Genomic DNA, 16,959 nt, shown 5'->3' with positions numbered 1-16,959 from the left:
ATACTTATGTCATGCAATAAAATGCAAATTAATTACTTAAAAAACATACAATGTGATTTTCTGGATTTTTGTTTTAGATTCCGTCTCTCACAGTTGAAGTGTACCTATGATAAAAAATTACAGACCTCTAAGTGCACTGTAAGTAGGAAAACCTGTCAAATTGGCAGTGTATCAAATACTTGTTCTCCCCACTGTATATTGTGGGAGGGATATGGTATGAACATTCTGGATAATTTGAAGAACATCTATATTTGATAAATGTAAAGAAACTGATTTAATTTGTAGCCTTGAAGAAGACACACTGCTGTTCACAAGGCCTGTAGTTTTTATAGTATCAGATTAACACTCTGGTCTGTTCTTTGTCTTGTGTTATTGGTTGTCAATAAACAAAACAGACAAATAAGTAATTACTCACCTAATCCTGATCATCCATTATCCAAGATTGCGAATCATGAATAATGATCATGTAAAACAGAATGCATTAGTTATTATTGTTCATTGAATTTCAGTCTCATTACATAATTTAATGAAATACCATACATCATATTGGAATGACTGTTCATCACATTCATTACTAATGTACATCTAGGGAAAGGGATGTAAGCAGCACTACTATGTGAGCAGTCTGAGAATGACTGACTGCTTCATAATAAGACATGCATTCAAGCTGATTCTATTTTAATTTTGGTGTGTGAAATGTTGACCTCTATGGCAGATATTTTGTGGGAGATCTATGATATGACAATTCTGGATAATTTGAAGAACATCTATACATCTTAATCCAACCTACCTTGAGAACATTTGGGGAGAGTATTGATAAATGTAAAGAAACTGATTTAATTTTTAGCCTTGAAGAAGACACACTGCTGTTCACAAGGCCTGTAATTTTTATAGTATCAGATTGACACTCTGGTCTGTTCTTTGTCTTGTGTTATTGGTTGTCAATAAACAAAACAGACAAATAAGTAATTACTCACTTCTTGCTGATCATCCATTATCCAATATGGAGAGTCATGAATAACGATCATGTAAAACAGAATGCATTAGTTATTATTGTTCATTGAATTTCTGTCTCATTACATAATTTAATGAAATACCATACATCATATTGGAATGACTGTTCATCACATTCATTACTAATGTACATCTAGGGAAAGGGATGTAAGCAGCACTACTATGTGAGCAGTCTGAGAATGACTGACTGCTTCATAATAAGACATCAAGATAAATTCAAGCTGATTCTATTTTAATTTTGGTGTGTGAAATGTTGACCTCTATGGCATATACAGTTGAAGTCGGAAGTTTACATACACCTTAGCCAAGTACATTTAAACTCAGTTTTTCACAAATCCTGACATTTAATCCTGGTAAAAAAATCCCTGTTTTAGGTCAGATAGGATCACCACTTTATTTTAAGAATGTGAAATATCAGAATAATAGTGGAGAGACTGATTTATTTCAGCTTTTATTTTTTTCATTACATTCCCAGTGTGTCAAGTTTACAACCACTCAATTCGTTTTTGGGTGCATTGCCTTTAGATTGTTTAACTTGGGTCAAACGTTTTGGTTAGAGTTCCACAAGCTTCCCACAATAAGTTGGGTGAATTTTGGCCCATTCCTCCTGACAGAGCTGGTGTAACTGAGTCAGGTTTGTAGGCCTCCTTTGCTCGCACACGCTTTTTCGGTTCTGCCCACAAATGTATCTATTTTGTGAAGTGCACCAGTCCCTCCTGCAGCAAAGCACCCCCACAACATGATGCTGCCACCCCCGTGCTTCACGGTTGGGATGGTGTTCTTCGGCATGTAAGGCTCCCCCTTTTTCCTCCAAACATAACGATGGTCATTATGGCTAAACAGTTCTATTTTTGTTTAATCAGACCAGACTTTTTTCCCCAAAAAAGTATGATCTTTGTCCTCATGTGCAGTTGCAAACCGTACTCTGGCTTTTCTATGGTGGTCTTGGAGCAGTGGCTTCTTCCTTGCTGAGCGGCCTTTCAGGTTATGTTGATATAGGACTGGTTTTACTGTGGATATATATAATTTTGTACCTCTTTCTTCACCTGCATCTTCACAAGGTCCTTTGCTGTTGTTCTGGGATTTATTTTCACTTTTCGCACCAAAGTACATTCATCTCTAGGAGACAGAGCACATCTCCTTCCTGAGCGGTATGACGGCTGCCTGGTCCCATGGTATTCATACTTGCATATTATTGTTTGTACAGATGAACGTGGGACCTTCAGGCGTTTGGAAATTGCTCCCAAGGATGAACCATTTTTTCTCTGAGGTCTTGGCTGATTTCTTTGGATTTCCCATGATGTCAAGCAAAGAGGCACTGAGTTTGACAGTAGGCCTTGACATACATCCACAGGTACACCTCCAATTGACACAAATGATGTCAATTAGCCTATCAGAAGCTTCAAAAGCCATGACATCATTTTCTGGAATTTCCAAAGCTGTTTAAAGGCACAGTCAACTTAGTGTATGTACATTTCTGACCCACTGGAATTGTGATACCATGAATTATAAGTTAAATAATCTGTCTGTAAACAATTGTTGGACAAAGTAGATGCTCTAACCGACTTGCCAAAACTATAATTTGTTAACAAGAAATTTGTGGAGTGGTTGAAAAACGAGTTTTAATGACTCCATAAGTATATGTAAACTTCCGATTTCAACTGTATATTGTGGGAGGGCCATGTGAACCGGAACGGAAAAGAGAGTTGTCCAACTGAACGTATTCAAATTCAATGTGTCCCCTCTGAAATGTTGACCTCTATGGCAGAAATTTGTGGGAGGACTTTGTGAAATGTTGACCTCTATGGCAGAAATTTGTGGGAGGACTTTGTGAAATGTTGACCTCTATGGCAGAAATTTGTGGGAGGACTTTGTGAAATGTTGACCTCTATGGCAGAAATTTGTGGGAGGACTTTGTGAAATGTTGACCTCTATGGCAGAAATTTGTGGGAGGACTTTGTGAAATGTTGACCTCTATGGCAGAAATTTGTGGGAGGACTTTGTGAAATGTTGACCTCTATGGCAGAAATTTGTGGGAGGACTTTGTGAAATGTTGACCTCTATGGCAGATATTTTGTGGGAGATCTATGATATGAAAATTAAGAGTAGTTTGAAGAACATCTATACATGTTCACAAGGCCTGTAGTTTTTATAGTATCAGATTAACACTCTGGTCTGTTCTTTGTCTTGTGTTATTGGTTGTCAATTAACAAAACAGACAAATAAGTAATTACTCACCTGGTACTGATCATCCATTATCCAAGATGGATAGTCATGAATAATGATCATGTAAAACAGAATGTATTAGTTATTATCATGACCTTCAAATCACCATCTGTCACATGATCCTCTCAAATACCATAGTGATGTGATGTTCATCAGAGGGGTGTGAGTGTTCATCACATTCATTACTAATGACAATCAAGGGACGTGACAGTAATGTTGGAATGGTTCTAATGCTTTAGGACCAGCTCAAAGCTCAGAGTGATGGTAATATTGTAACTAGTTGATATTCAGAATGAATCTAGTCTATTCATCTGTAACTCCTACTATGAACTCCTACCTACATGAGAAAGTACAAGTGCAAGTGTACAAGTGTTCTGTACAGGGAAAGAGACTGGTTGTTATTGTTGTTGTTTAGGTGTTTAGAAACATTACTGGAGTTCTAGAACACTTACCTTCTCTTTCCCATAAACCCACTGCAGCCTCCTCCTTCTGTTCTCCATGGATGACCTGACAGATGTGGACAACTCTATCTGACCTCCTGAAGTCTCTCAGCCTCAGAGACACGTTGCCTCTCTTCAGCTCCTGGGTGATCAGACTCACTCTGCCCTCATAGCCACTCCTCTCTGTCACCTGGCCATTCTTATACAGGTAAATACACTCTGTCTCTTTAAACCACCTGATCGTTGTGGCAACAGCACTGTAGTCAGGTGAGAGGTGACAGGGGAGGGTGACCTCTTCACCAACATCAGCCCACACATAGTCTTCTGAGGTGAGTTGAAACTGATCTGTTCAGAAAGAGAGAACATTTCATGTTTAATGACATCATCTGTGTCAGGAACACAAATCCTCTCAGTACATTTATAAACACATCTGAATTAATAACTACAACAGACATACAACAACCAGGACCATGTCAATTCTAAAATACAACCCCCACAATCCCAGACAGACAGATTAATTTGAAGGAAAGTCTATATGTCATAGAAGAATGTGATGCTACAGTCTAGAATGATATTATCCCATTTGTTCCCACATCTTTCCCAGACATGCCACTATGCTAATCTTATGTCACTAGTAGCCTAACATGTCATCCATTTTGATTATTTATTTATTTAAAAGTATGTTTTATTCTTGGTCACAGTTGTGACAGAGTCCTCTGTCTATAATAACATGAACAGATATTTACCCCTATTCCTCAACCTCAATATCTATTGTCGTGGCGGAATCAAAATGATTTAGGTAACATTTATAGCCAATGCTGTCTGGCTATGTGTGTCTTTGCTATAAAAGATCTCAGTTGCAATGTGTAAGGACTCTCAGAGAATTCATTCATAGACACTGAATTGATCTGAGAGTCACAGGGTTGTGATGGAGCTCATATAATTAAAGATGGACTTTATGATAAATCTGACTTGTGGTTTGCTCTCATGATTTGGTAATTACAGGAAATTTCCACGACATTTGGCGACGAGGAGGGGATATGAATCTTCACTCGGTCGCCGTTCCTGACGATCTAGGTAAATAAATCGTGCACGAGGGATCCCCTAAACTTGGGATCTTAGGGAAACCACACTTTGGGAACGAAGGAGATGGACCAACCTTTGATCTGAGAGGAAGTGAGCCGAGTGGATACCACATCTCGAACTGAGTTTTTTTTAAAGGAAAAGGTGAGCGAACCACACACAGATTTGAAGTCAAGTTTGAAGCCTGTTACGTATACTCTGAGCGTGAATTCCTTTGTAAGGAAGGCACCTTGGCGGCGTAAGCAGGGCCGAGTCAGGGGAGAGTAATCTGAGGGTTTGTGGACTCAAAAGATACTCTGCCACTGTCCGGTTGCGAGTGACCAAGAGCTGTCATGACACTGAATTGATCACAGTGTGGATTGGTGTGGTCTGTGGGGTGAGGGGCCAGGGGACTGTGTATTCTAGGTGAAACATGACACTTGGTGAAGCCCTATTGGAAGAAGGACCTCATTCTGTGCGTCTGTGTGATTGTCTAAGTGACCCTCAGAGGTGGTGAATTCCAATTATTTTAAATGTGCTAGCCAGGTATGCCCTGCATTACTCTGTGTGAGTATTTTGTTATGGGATCACTAGGTAATAGTTGTCGGACCGTTCTGTGTGAGCGGGGTACGTTTGACTCTGTGTGGGCAAACGTTTTTATGTTCTGATGTTCTGTGTGGACGTCTGACCAATCCTGTGTGGATGATCCTTAAAGTTCTGTGTGAGTACCTAAAATTTCTTAAGTTTTATATGGATTCTACCCCAGTGTCTAAGCCTCAACATTCATACTAACCAGGTCTACCCCAGTGTCCAAGCCTCAACATTCATACTAACCAGGTCTACCCCAGTGTCCAACCTCAACATTCATACTAACCAGGTCTACCCCAAAGTCCAAGCCCTAACATTCATACTAACCAGGTCTACCCCAGTGTCCAAGCCTCAACATTCATACTAACCAGGTCTACCCCAGTGTCCAAGCCTCAACATTCATACTAACCAGGTCTACCCCAGTGTCCAAGCCTCAACATTCATACTAACCAGGTCTACCCAAGTGTCCAAGACTCAGCATTCATACTAACCAGGTCTACCCCAGTGTCCAAGCATCAACATTCATACTAACAAGGTCTACCCCAGTGTCCAAGCCTCAACATTCATACTAACCAGGTCTACCCCAGTGTCCAAGACTCAACATTCATACTAACCAGGTCTACCCCAGTGTCCAAGCATCAACATTCATACTAACCAGGTCTACCCCAGTGTCCAAGCCTCAACATTCATACTAACCAGGTCTACCCAAGTGTCCAAGACTCAGCATTCATACTAACCAGGTCTACCCCAGTGTCCAAGCCTCAGCATTCATACTAACCAGGTCTACCCCAGTGTCCAAGCCTCAACATTCATACTAACCAGGTCTACCCCAGTGTCCAAGCCTCAACATTCATACTAACCAGGTCTACCCCAGTGTCCAAGACTCAACATTCATACTAACCAGGTCTACCCCAGTGTCCAAGCATCAACATTCATACAAACCAGGTCTACCCCAGTGTCCAAGCCTCAACATTCATACTAACCAGGTCTACCCCAGTGTACAAGCCTCAACATTCATACTAACCAGGTCTACCCCAGTGTCCAAGACTCAACATTCATACTAACCAGGTCTACCCCAGTGTCCAAGCCTCAACATTCATACTAACCAGGTCTACCCCAGTGTCCAAGCCTCATTTATTATACTAATTCACTTTATGGGTCTATACATGGCCAATTCCCCCTGAAATAACAACATATTATGTTTTACAGTAAAAATCTCTGATTTAAACCTCAGTGAAGGTTAATGGATGATGGTAAATCATCTGGAACATCATTTAGAAGTAAATTCTGAACCGAACTCAACTTAAATCTACTGAAGAAAAGGATCTGTTATGACTAAATATATAGAATAAATTAGAGGCTCTGTATTTCTCCATTAGTCAGACATGTTTGTCAGGTAGCTGAGCACTTAAGAGCATTGGACCAGTAACCGAAACGTCGCTGGGTTGAATCCCTGAGGAAACTAGGAAAACATGTGTTGATATGCCCTTGAGCAAGGCACTTAATCCTAATTGCTCTGGATACACATTTTATTTATGTAACGAGGCAAGTCAGTTCAGAACAAATTCTTATTTACAATGACAGCCTACCCCAGACGACGCTGGACCAATTGTGCTCTGACCTACGGGGCACCCAATCATGGGCGGTTGTAATACAGCCTGGAATTGAACCAGAGACTGTAGAGACACCTCTCACACTGAGACACAGCACCATAGATCGCTGCTCCACTCAGGAGAACAACTTATTTGTTTATATGTACAACTTTAACTTCTCTAGAGCCAGTAAAGTACAAAAGGTTGATTTTCTTCCATATTGTGTCAGACTGGATTAAATGGGTTCTATAATAAAGAGATGTTTGGAGGGAGAGGTCACTGTGGAGCAGTAGAGCTGTTTCTCACAGACACAAACTCAGCTAGTTGAGACTTTTATCTCCCTCACCAACTTCAAACATCTGCTATCTGAGCAGCTAACCGATCGCTGCAGCTGTACATAGTCCATCGGTAAATAGCCCACCCAATTTTACCTACCTCATCCCCATACTGTTTCTATTTATTTACTTTTCTGCTCTTTTGCACACCAATATCTCTACCTGTCCATGACCATCTGATCATTTATCACTCCAGTGTTAATCTGCTAAATTGTATTATTTGTATATTATTCACCTACCTCCTCATGCCTTTTGCACAAAATGTATATCTTGTTCTCAACTGGCCTACCTGGTTAAATAAAGGTGTTCTCAACTAGCCTACCTGGTTAAATAAAGGTGTTCTCAACTAGCCTACCTGGTTAAATAAAGGTGTTCTCAACTAGCCTACCTGGTTAAATAAAGGTGTTCTCAACTAGCCTACCTGGTTAAATAAAGGTGTTCTCAACTAGCCTACCTGGTTAAATAAAGGTGTTCTCAACTAGCCTACCTGGTTAAATAAAGGTGTTCTCAACTAGCCTACCTGGTTAAATAAAGGTGTTCTCAACTAGCCTACCTGGTTAAATAAAGGTGAAATAAAATAAATACAAAAAACGTCGCTGGTTTGAATCCCTGAGGCAACAAGGAAAATGTTTGTTGATATGCCCTTGAGCAAGGCACTTTAGAATGACAGCCAACCCTGCTGTCTAGGAACAGTGGGTTATAACTGCCTTGTTCCTGCTGCCTAGGAACAGTGGGTTATAACTGCCTTGTTCCTGCTGCCTAGGAACAGTGGGTTATAACTGCCTTGTTCCTGCTGCCTAGGAACAGTGGGTTATAACTGCCTTGTTCCTGCTGCCTAGGAACAGTGGGTTATAACTGCCTTGTTCCTGCTGCCTAGGAACAGTGGGTTATAACTGCCTTGTTCCTGCTGCCTAGGAACAGTGGGTTATAACTGCCTTGTTCCTGCTGCCTAGGAACAGTGGGTTATAACTGCCTTGTTCAGGGGCAGAACAACAGATGTTTACCTTGTCAGCTCGGGGATTCAATCTAGCAACCTTTCGGTTACCTGCTCAACACTCTAACCACTAGTCTACCTGTCGCCCCTCATGTTACAAACACATTTCATCCAGACACACATTTACACATAAAGACAAATAAAACCACAAACACGTTTCATTTTCAATAGTTGGTTTAGTTCTGTTCTCCCAGATACATGAAAGAAAAGTTAATCATTAATTATAGCATGGTGACTTACTATGAACTCTGGACTCTGCCATTTTAACTGCAATAAAAAGAGAAAACATTCATATTTACATCATTACCTTTCATCAAATTCTCTCTTTTGCTCAATCACACAGATACAAACATCACTTCCTCTTTCTCCAGTCCTCATTGTTTTAAAACAGGACTGTTGTGTCTAGTTTGGAAAGTGAAATATACTGAGATCTCCTCTTACCTTTACTGGTCTTCACGTCCTCGACTTCACATTCAAAATAGTTGATTTAAATTCATAACAACTCTAATAGTGACTATATGTGCATATCTACACGTTTTTACAGAACAATCTACACCTCAGTCCTATACTGAGACACAACTTTCCCCTTTGCTCAGGTATTTGGAGTAAACTCCCCCCCCCCAGCCTCTCTGGTTAATAGAAAACCCAGTCACAAAGTCCAAATTGTCTACAGGCCTTCGTAACATGTCATGAAAACAGAAATGTACATTTCTGATCTTAGTTTAATGTTAGGCATAAGGTTAGCAGTGTGGTTTAGGGTTAAAATCAGAATGGAATAATGTAGCTCAGTTGGTAGAGCATAGTGCTTGCAATGCCAGAGTTGTGGTTTCAATTACTAAAAAAGTTTGAAAAGGAATAGACTCACTACAGAGAGTCTGGTAAAATGTATAAATGGTTCAGGGTTTGTGACCTTGTTAACTAGTGACCAACATTATAGGGTTTGTGACCTTGTTAACTAGAGACCAACATTAGAGGGTTTGTGACCTTGTTAACTAGTGACCAACATTAGAGGTTTTGTGACCTTGTTAACTAGTGACCAACATTAGAGGGTTTGTGACCTTGTCTCTAATTTATGCTGTTATATCTTCTATCATATTTTAGTTCATCATCTCTAAAGTTCTAAAAACTGTTTCAATTAAAATCAGAAGACCGATCCAGCCAGCAGATGGTAGTGATGATCTTTAATTATAGTCATATTATCCTGAGCTGTAAAGATTTAACAGTGTCTATCAATATTAGCTTCTCTTATCTCTTTGGACACATTCACATGAGTAAATGAGTGAAATTGCTTCCATGACAAACAGTCTCAATGCTTTTCCATCCCCTCCTAACAAAATAAATGTAGCTGACTGGTGGTCATTTACTGTCTGAGAAGAGAGTATCATTACCACCTGCTGGTCAATGTTGGGAACTGCAGTGAACTTACGTCAGAACGTCAGACATACCATATAGGAGGCTGGGGGTAAAGGCTGAGTTTGGGTTAGGGTGTGTAGGGGACAGGGCTGGGGGTATAGGCTGAGTTTGGGTTAAGGTGTGTAGGGGACAGGGGACAGGGCTGGGGGTAAAGACTGAGTTTGGGTTAGGGTGTGCAGGGGGACAGGGCTGGGGGTAAAGACTGAGTTTGGGTTAGGGTGTGTAGGGGACAGGGCTGGGGGTAAAGACTGAGTTTGGGTTAGGGTGTGTAGGGGACAGGGCTGGGGGTAAAGACTGAGTTTGGGTTAGGGTGTGTAGGGGACAGGGGACAGGGCTGGGGGTAAAGGCTGAGTTTGGGTTAGGGTGTGTAGGGGACAGGGCTGGGGGTAAAGACTGAGTTTGGGTTAGGGTGTGTAGGGGACAGGGCTGGGGGTAAAGACTGTAAGTATGGGAGGCTGAATTAAGGCGTCTGCATGCTTCCCAGCCAAAACAATCTGAACAGTTCTTCCATATTTATGATGATTGTAGGGGCTTCCTTCCTCTTGACCAGAACCACTTCCCAAGCCTGAAGTGGGGTTGTTTCGGACGCATACAGTCCACATTCCAAGTTCCCAAACGGCCAAAACATTCAATGAGATCCAGGGATATGGTGCAACAAAAAAGGTTTATTCTTCTTATATCTCACAAAAAACATATTCTCCAATCAGACACGGGAGTGGTAGAGTCTTTTGACCAGACAAACAAACAGGTCATTTTATGTGTTCTTCTTCTTCTTCTTCTTTAAGTTTATTGGAGATTCATTTTTTTTGTTAGATATAAGAGTAATAAAGAAGCATGCAGAGAAAAAGTCAGTCTATTCTTGTTCTGAGAAATGAAGGCTTTTCCATGTGAGAAAATGCCAAGAAACTGAAAATCTCATACAACGCTGTGCACTGTACTTCAAAGAACAGCGCAAACTTTTCAGATTAAGCTGATGGTAGCAGGTAGGGGTTCTAGATCATTATGGTCATTTGTTACAGTTGTGATTGGTCTGTTGTTCATGATCACCTCAACTTCTGCAAAGCCTCATCATCCAGTACTTGCTCTTTAGGGACTGAATAGAGGATCTTTTTCCACCAGTCTGCTCATCCTCTCCCATAACCCCCCATGGTGGGCTCCAGATGGATCAACCTCTCCCATAAACCCCCATGGTGGGCTCCAGACAGATCAACCTCTCCCATAACCCCCCATGGTGGCCTCCAGACAGATCAACCTCTCCCATAAACCCCCATGGTGGGCTCCAGAGGGATCAACCTCTCCCATAACCCCACATGGTGGGCTCCAGAGGGATCAACCTCTCCTATAACCCCCCATGGTGGGCTCCAGAGCGAGGGTTGAATGGCCATGTTACTCCATCCTTCAGTAATTCATTTGAATCTTGTTGTGTTCCAGCTCTTTCAGAGCTTCTCCTAGCTCTCTGTGTGTTCCAACAAAGTTGGTGCCAATGTCTGTTCTGACACTTATTACTGAGCCCCTTCGACAGATGAACCTGCGCAGGGCATTGATGCAGGAATCAGTATCCAGATAACTAGCAACTTCTAGATGGACAGTTCAACTCACAAGGCAAGTAAAGATCCCACCATATCATTTCACATGAACGTGGCCTCACTTCACCTCTATGGGGCTGAAGTAATCTATGCCCACATGGGTGAATGGCAGCAAATCAGGTGACACCTGATCTTGTGGAAGGTCGGCCATCTTCTGTTCTCCAGCTCTAGCTTACATCGCCTGCAGAAGACACAGCTCTTAAGGATCTTCCTTGCTAAGAGTTTGGCACAGGGTATCCAATATTGCTGGTGAAGTATGGAAAGCATGTGACCTCTCCCAGAGTGGCGAACCTGCTCATGGATGTGGAATAAGATGTCCTTTCTCAACCAGATCATCCAGAGGGATGGAGCCAAGCTCCTCGGGGACTTTCTGCCATTGTGTTTCTAGTTTCTTCAGGAATTCTGGTCCTTTGAGTCATCTCTTTGAGTTCAGGAATGTTTCAGCATGTAACCCTCGAGACATCGTCGGCTGGGTTGTGTTGGGAGTTCAAATATCTCCACTGTGTTGCTTTCGACAGGTCACGGATCATAGCAACCCTATTAGCCACAAAGGTATGGAATCTCTTGGTATCATTGCGGATGTATTTTAGCACAGACTGGTTGTCTGTCCAGAAAGTTGACTCCTCAAGTTCAGTCTGGAGCTCCAACCTTAACATCCTGTCCACTGGCATCTACAATGTTGCTGCATCAAGTTCCATTCTGGGGATCATCTGCTTGAGTGGAGTCACTCTTGATCTCCCCAGTATGAATGGGATGTGGACCTTTTCCATACTGTTTGTGAACCCAAGGTAACTTGCCGTGCCATAACCTTGTTCTCTTGCGTCACCGAAGTGATGCAGCTTTGCCGTCTTGACTTGACCAAAGTTCTCAGGCATCATACACCTGTCAATCTGGAAACTGGACAGCTGGTCCAGCTCAGAGCCATTTCTTCCATGAAATAGAGTGTTCTTTGGGATGACTTCGTCCCATCCGCACTTTAGCTTGCAGAGCTCGTAGAATTTGCTTTGATAGAGCAAGAAATGTCTCCTTCCACTTTGCCAATCTCTAACCCAGATATCTCAAAGCTCTTGGTAGGACTCTAATGCCTCATTGTGTTGCAGAATATCAGTCTCACTGCCTTTAGCTTTCAGCTGCATCATGAGTCTCTCAGTACAAAATGTTGCTAAACTACCAGAATCAACAAATGCATTGGTTAACACAGACTTGCTTCCATTTTCCAGCTTTACTTGAACTGGCGCAATTGCAAGTGCACCATCTGTACCGACCTCGGTATCTTCACCAGCTTCCAGAGAAACAAGAGCACTGCTGACAGTCTCCTCCCGCTTTACTGATAGCATCAGAAGGGCAGGTGTCTGGTCTCTTTACTACTGGGAGCATCAGAAGGGCAGGTGTCTGGTCTCTTTACTACTGGGCTCATCAGAAGGGCAGGTGTCTGGTCTCTTTACTACTGGGAGCATCAGAAGAGCAGGTGTCTGGTCTCTTTACTACTGGGAGCATCAGAAGGGCAGGTGTCTGGTATCTTTACTACGGGGAGCATCAGAAGGGCAGGTGTCTGGTATCTTTACTACGGGGAGCATCAGAAGGGCAGGTGTCTGGTCTCTTTACTACTGGGAGCATCAGAAGGGCAGGTGTCTGGTCTCTTTACTTTGAATGTTTGTTCTTTTAAAGGTTTTTTAGGGGATATTGAATATCTCCATACAACGGATCCTGCAATATTTTGGCCTGTTTTTCCATGAACGTCACAAAGTCACTGAACTGGGCTCTCAGGTGTCTTCTCTCTAACATATCACATTCTGTAGACCTCCAGTTTTACATTAGTTTGTGGGGAAGTTTTGACATGATCAACTTTATGTTGGAGGGAAGATTAAGCTCTTCCATGTTCTGTAGGTCTTACATAGCGTTACAGCAACGTCTATGATAGAGTGCATAGCGTTACAACAACCTCTATGATAGAGTGCATAGCATTACAACAACCTAGATAGAGTGCATAGCATTACAACAACCTAGATAGAGTGCATAGCATTACAACAACCTCTATGATAGAGTGCATAGCGTTACAACAACCTAGATAGAGTGCATAGCATTACAACAACCTAGATAGAGTGCATAGCATTACAACAACCTAGATAGAGTGCATAGCATTACAACAACCTCTAAGATAGAGTGCATAGCATTACAACAACCTCTAAGATAGAGTGCATAGCATTACAACAACCTCTAAGATAGAGTGCATAGCATTACAACAACCTCTAAGATAGAGTGCATAGCATTACAACAACCTCTAAGATAGAGTGCATAGCATTACAACAACCTCTAAGATAGAGTGCATAGCATTACAACAACCTAGATAGAGTGCATAGCATTACAACAACCTAGATAGAGTGCATAGCATTACAACAACCTAGATAGAGTGCATAGCATTACAACAACCTAGATAGAGTGCATAGCATTACAACAACCTCTAAGATAGAGTGCATAGCATTACAACAACCTCTAAGATAGAGTGCATAGCATTACAACAACCTCTAAGATAGAGTGCATAGCATTACAACAACCTCTAAGATAGAGTGCATAGCATTACAACAACCTCTAAGATAGAGTGCATAGCATTACAACAACCTAGATAGAGTGCATAGCGTTACAACAACCTCTAAGATAGAGTGCATAGCATTACAACAACCTCTAAGATAGAGTGCATAGCATTACAACAACCTCTAAGATAGAGTGCATAGCATTACAACAACCTAGATAGAGTGCATAGCGTTACAACAACCTCTAAGATAGAGTGCATAGCATTACAACAACCTCTAAGATTGAGTGCATAGCATTACAACAACCTCTAAGATAGAGTGCATAGCATTACAACAACCTCTAATATAGAGTGCATAGCATTACAACAACCTAGATAGAGTGCATAGCATTACAACAACCTCTATGATAGAGTGCATAGCGTTACAACAACCTCTAATATAGAGTGCATAGCATTACAACAACCTCTAAGATAGAGTGCATAGCATTACAACAACCTCTAAGATAGAGTGCATAGCATTACAACAACCTAGATAGAGTGCATAGCATTACAACAACCTCTAAGATAGAGTGCATAGCATTACAACAACCTCTAAGATAGAGTGCATAGCATTACAACAACCTCTAATATAGAGTGCATAGCGTTACAACAACCTAGATAGAGTGCATAGCATTACAACAACCTCTATGATAGAGTGCATAGCATTACAACAACCTCTATGATAGAGTGCATAGCATTACAACAACCTAGATAGAGTGCATAGCATTACAACAACCTCTATGATAGAGTGCATAGCATTACAACAACCTAGATAGAGTGCATAGCATTACAACAACCTCTATGATAGAGTGCATAGCGTTACAACAACCTAGATAGAGTGCATAGCATTACAACAACCTCTATGATAGAGTGCATAGCATTACAACAACCTCTATGATAGAGTGCATAGCATTACAACAACCTCTAAGATAGAGTGCATAGCATTACAACAACCTCTAAGATAGAGTGCATAGCATTACAACAACCTCTATGATAGAGTGCATAGCATTACAACAACCTCTAAGATAGAGTGCATAGCATTACAACAACCTCTAATATAGAGTGCATAGCATTACAACAACCTAGATAGAGTGCATAGCGTTACAACAACCTCTAATATAGAGTGCATAGCATTACAACAACCTAGATAGAGTGCATAGCATTACAACAACCTCTAAGATAGAGTGCATAGCATTACAACAACCTAGATAGAGTGCATAGCATTACAACAACCTCTATGATAGAGTGCATAGCATTACAACAACCTCTATGATAGAGTGCAAAGCATTACAACAACCTCTAAGATAGAGTGCATAGCGTTACAACAACCTCTATGATAGAGTGCATAGCATTACAACAACCTCTAAGATAGAGTGCATAGCATTACAACAACCTAGATAGAGTGCATAGTGTTACAACAACCTAGATAGAGTGCATAGCATTACAACAACCTAGATAGAGTGCATAGCATTACAACAACCTAGATAGAGTGCATAGCATTACAACAACCTCTAAGATAGAGTGCATAGCATTACAACAACCTAGATAGAGTGCATAGCATTACAACAACCTAGATAGAGTGCATAGCATTACAACAACCTAGATAGAGTGCATAGCATTACAACAACCTAGATAGAGTGCATAGCATTACAACAACCTCTATGATAGAGTGCATAGCATTACAACAACCTAGATAGAGTGCATAGCATTACAACAACCTAGATAGAGTGCATAGCATTACAACAACCTAGATAGAGTGCATAGCATTACAACAACCTCTAAGATAGAGTGCATAGCATTACAACAACCTCTAAGATAGAGTGCATAGCATTACAACAACCTAGATAGAGTGCATAGCATTACAACAACCTAGATAGAGTGCATAGCATTACAACAACCTAGATAGAGTGCATAGCATTACAACAACCTCTAAGATAGAGTGCATAGCATTACAACAACCTAGATAGAGTGCATAGCATTACAACAACCTAGATAGAGTGCATAGCATTACAACAACCTAGATAGAGTGCATAGCATTACAACAACCTAGATAGAGTGCATAGCATTACAACAACCTCTATGATAGAGTGCATAGCATTACAACAACCTAGATAGAGTGCATAGCATTACAACAACCTAGATAGAGTGCATAGCATTACAACAACCTAGATAGAGTGCATAGCATTACAACAACCTCTAAGATAGAGTGCATAGCATTACAACAACCTCTAAGATAGAGTGCATAGCATTACAACAACCTAGATAGAGTGCATAGCATTACAACAACCTAGATAGAGTGCATAGCGTTACAACAACCTCTAAGATAGAGTGCATAGCATTACAACAACCTAGATAGAGTGCATAGCATTACAACAACCTCTAAGATAGAGTGCATAGCATTACAACAACCTAGATAGAGTGCATAGCATTACAACAACCTAGATAGAGTGCATAGCATTACAACAACCTAGATAGAGTGCATAGCATTACAACAACCTAGATAGAGTGCATAGTGTTACAACAACCTAGATAGAGTGCATAGCATTACAACAACCTAGATAGAGTGCATAGTGTTACAACAACCTAGATAGAGTGCATAGCATTACAACAACCTCTAAGATAGAGTGCATAGCATTACAACAACCTCTAAGATTGAGTGCATAGCATTACAACAACCTCTAAGATAGAGTGCATAGTGTTACAACAACCTAGATAGAGTGCATAGCATTACAACAACCTCTATGATAGAGTGCATAGCATTACAACAACCTCTAAGATTGAGTGCATAGCATTACAACAACCTCTATGATAGAGTGCATAGCATTACAACAACCTCTAAGATAGAGTGCATAGTGTTACAACAACCTAGATAGAGTGCATAGCATTACAACAACCTCTATGATAGAGTGCATAGCATTACAACAACCTCTAAGATTGAGTGCATAGCATTACAACAACCTCTAAGATAGAGTGCATAGCATTACAACAACCTCTAAGATAGAGTGCATAGCATTACAACAACCTCTAAGATAGAGTGCATAGCATTACAACAACCTCTAAGATAGAGTGCATAGCATTACAACAACCTAGATAGAGTGCATAGCATTACAACAACCTAGATAGAGTGCATAGTGTTACTA

At 41.0% G+C, this 16,959-nt stretch overlaps 1 protein-coding gene across 8 annotated transcripts in view; it reads right to left on the bottom strand.

Moving 5' to 3' along the window:
- The window catches only part of LOC110510489 (trichohyalin), an 87,392-nt gene that overhangs the window by 26,664 nt on the left and 43,769 nt on the right, over positions 1-16,959 (bottom strand). For 2 of the 8 annotated variants that reach the window (XM_036979255.1, XM_036979254.1), the window contains exons 2-6: positions 8,492-8,518; positions 3,693-4,025; positions 3,253-3,258; positions 978-983; positions 416-421 (exon numbers count right to left, since the gene is read on the bottom strand). In XM_036979255.1, the coding sequence (XP_036835150.1) occupies positions 416-421; positions 978-983; positions 3,253-3,258; positions 3,693-4,025; positions 8,492-8,513 (373 nt within the window). In that variant the 5' untranslated portion in view covers positions 8,514-8,518. Of the gene's footprint in view, positions 1-415; positions 422-977; positions 984-3,154; positions 3,259-3,692; positions 4,026-8,491; positions 8,857-16,959 lie in introns of those variants that run through there. The other 6 variants (XM_036979260.1, XM_036979259.1, XM_036979253.1 and 3 more) reach the window with 5 other exon arrangements.

This window comes from Oncorhynchus mykiss, chromosome 6 (assembly GCF_013265735.2).
Source record: "Oncorhynchus mykiss isolate Arlee chromosome 6, USDA_OmykA_1.1, whole genome shotgun sequence".
Lineage (NCBI taxonomy): Eukaryota > Metazoa > Chordata > Actinopteri > Salmoniformes > Salmonidae > Oncorhynchus > Oncorhynchus mykiss.
This window is presented reverse-complemented; position numbering and strand designations above follow the sequence as displayed.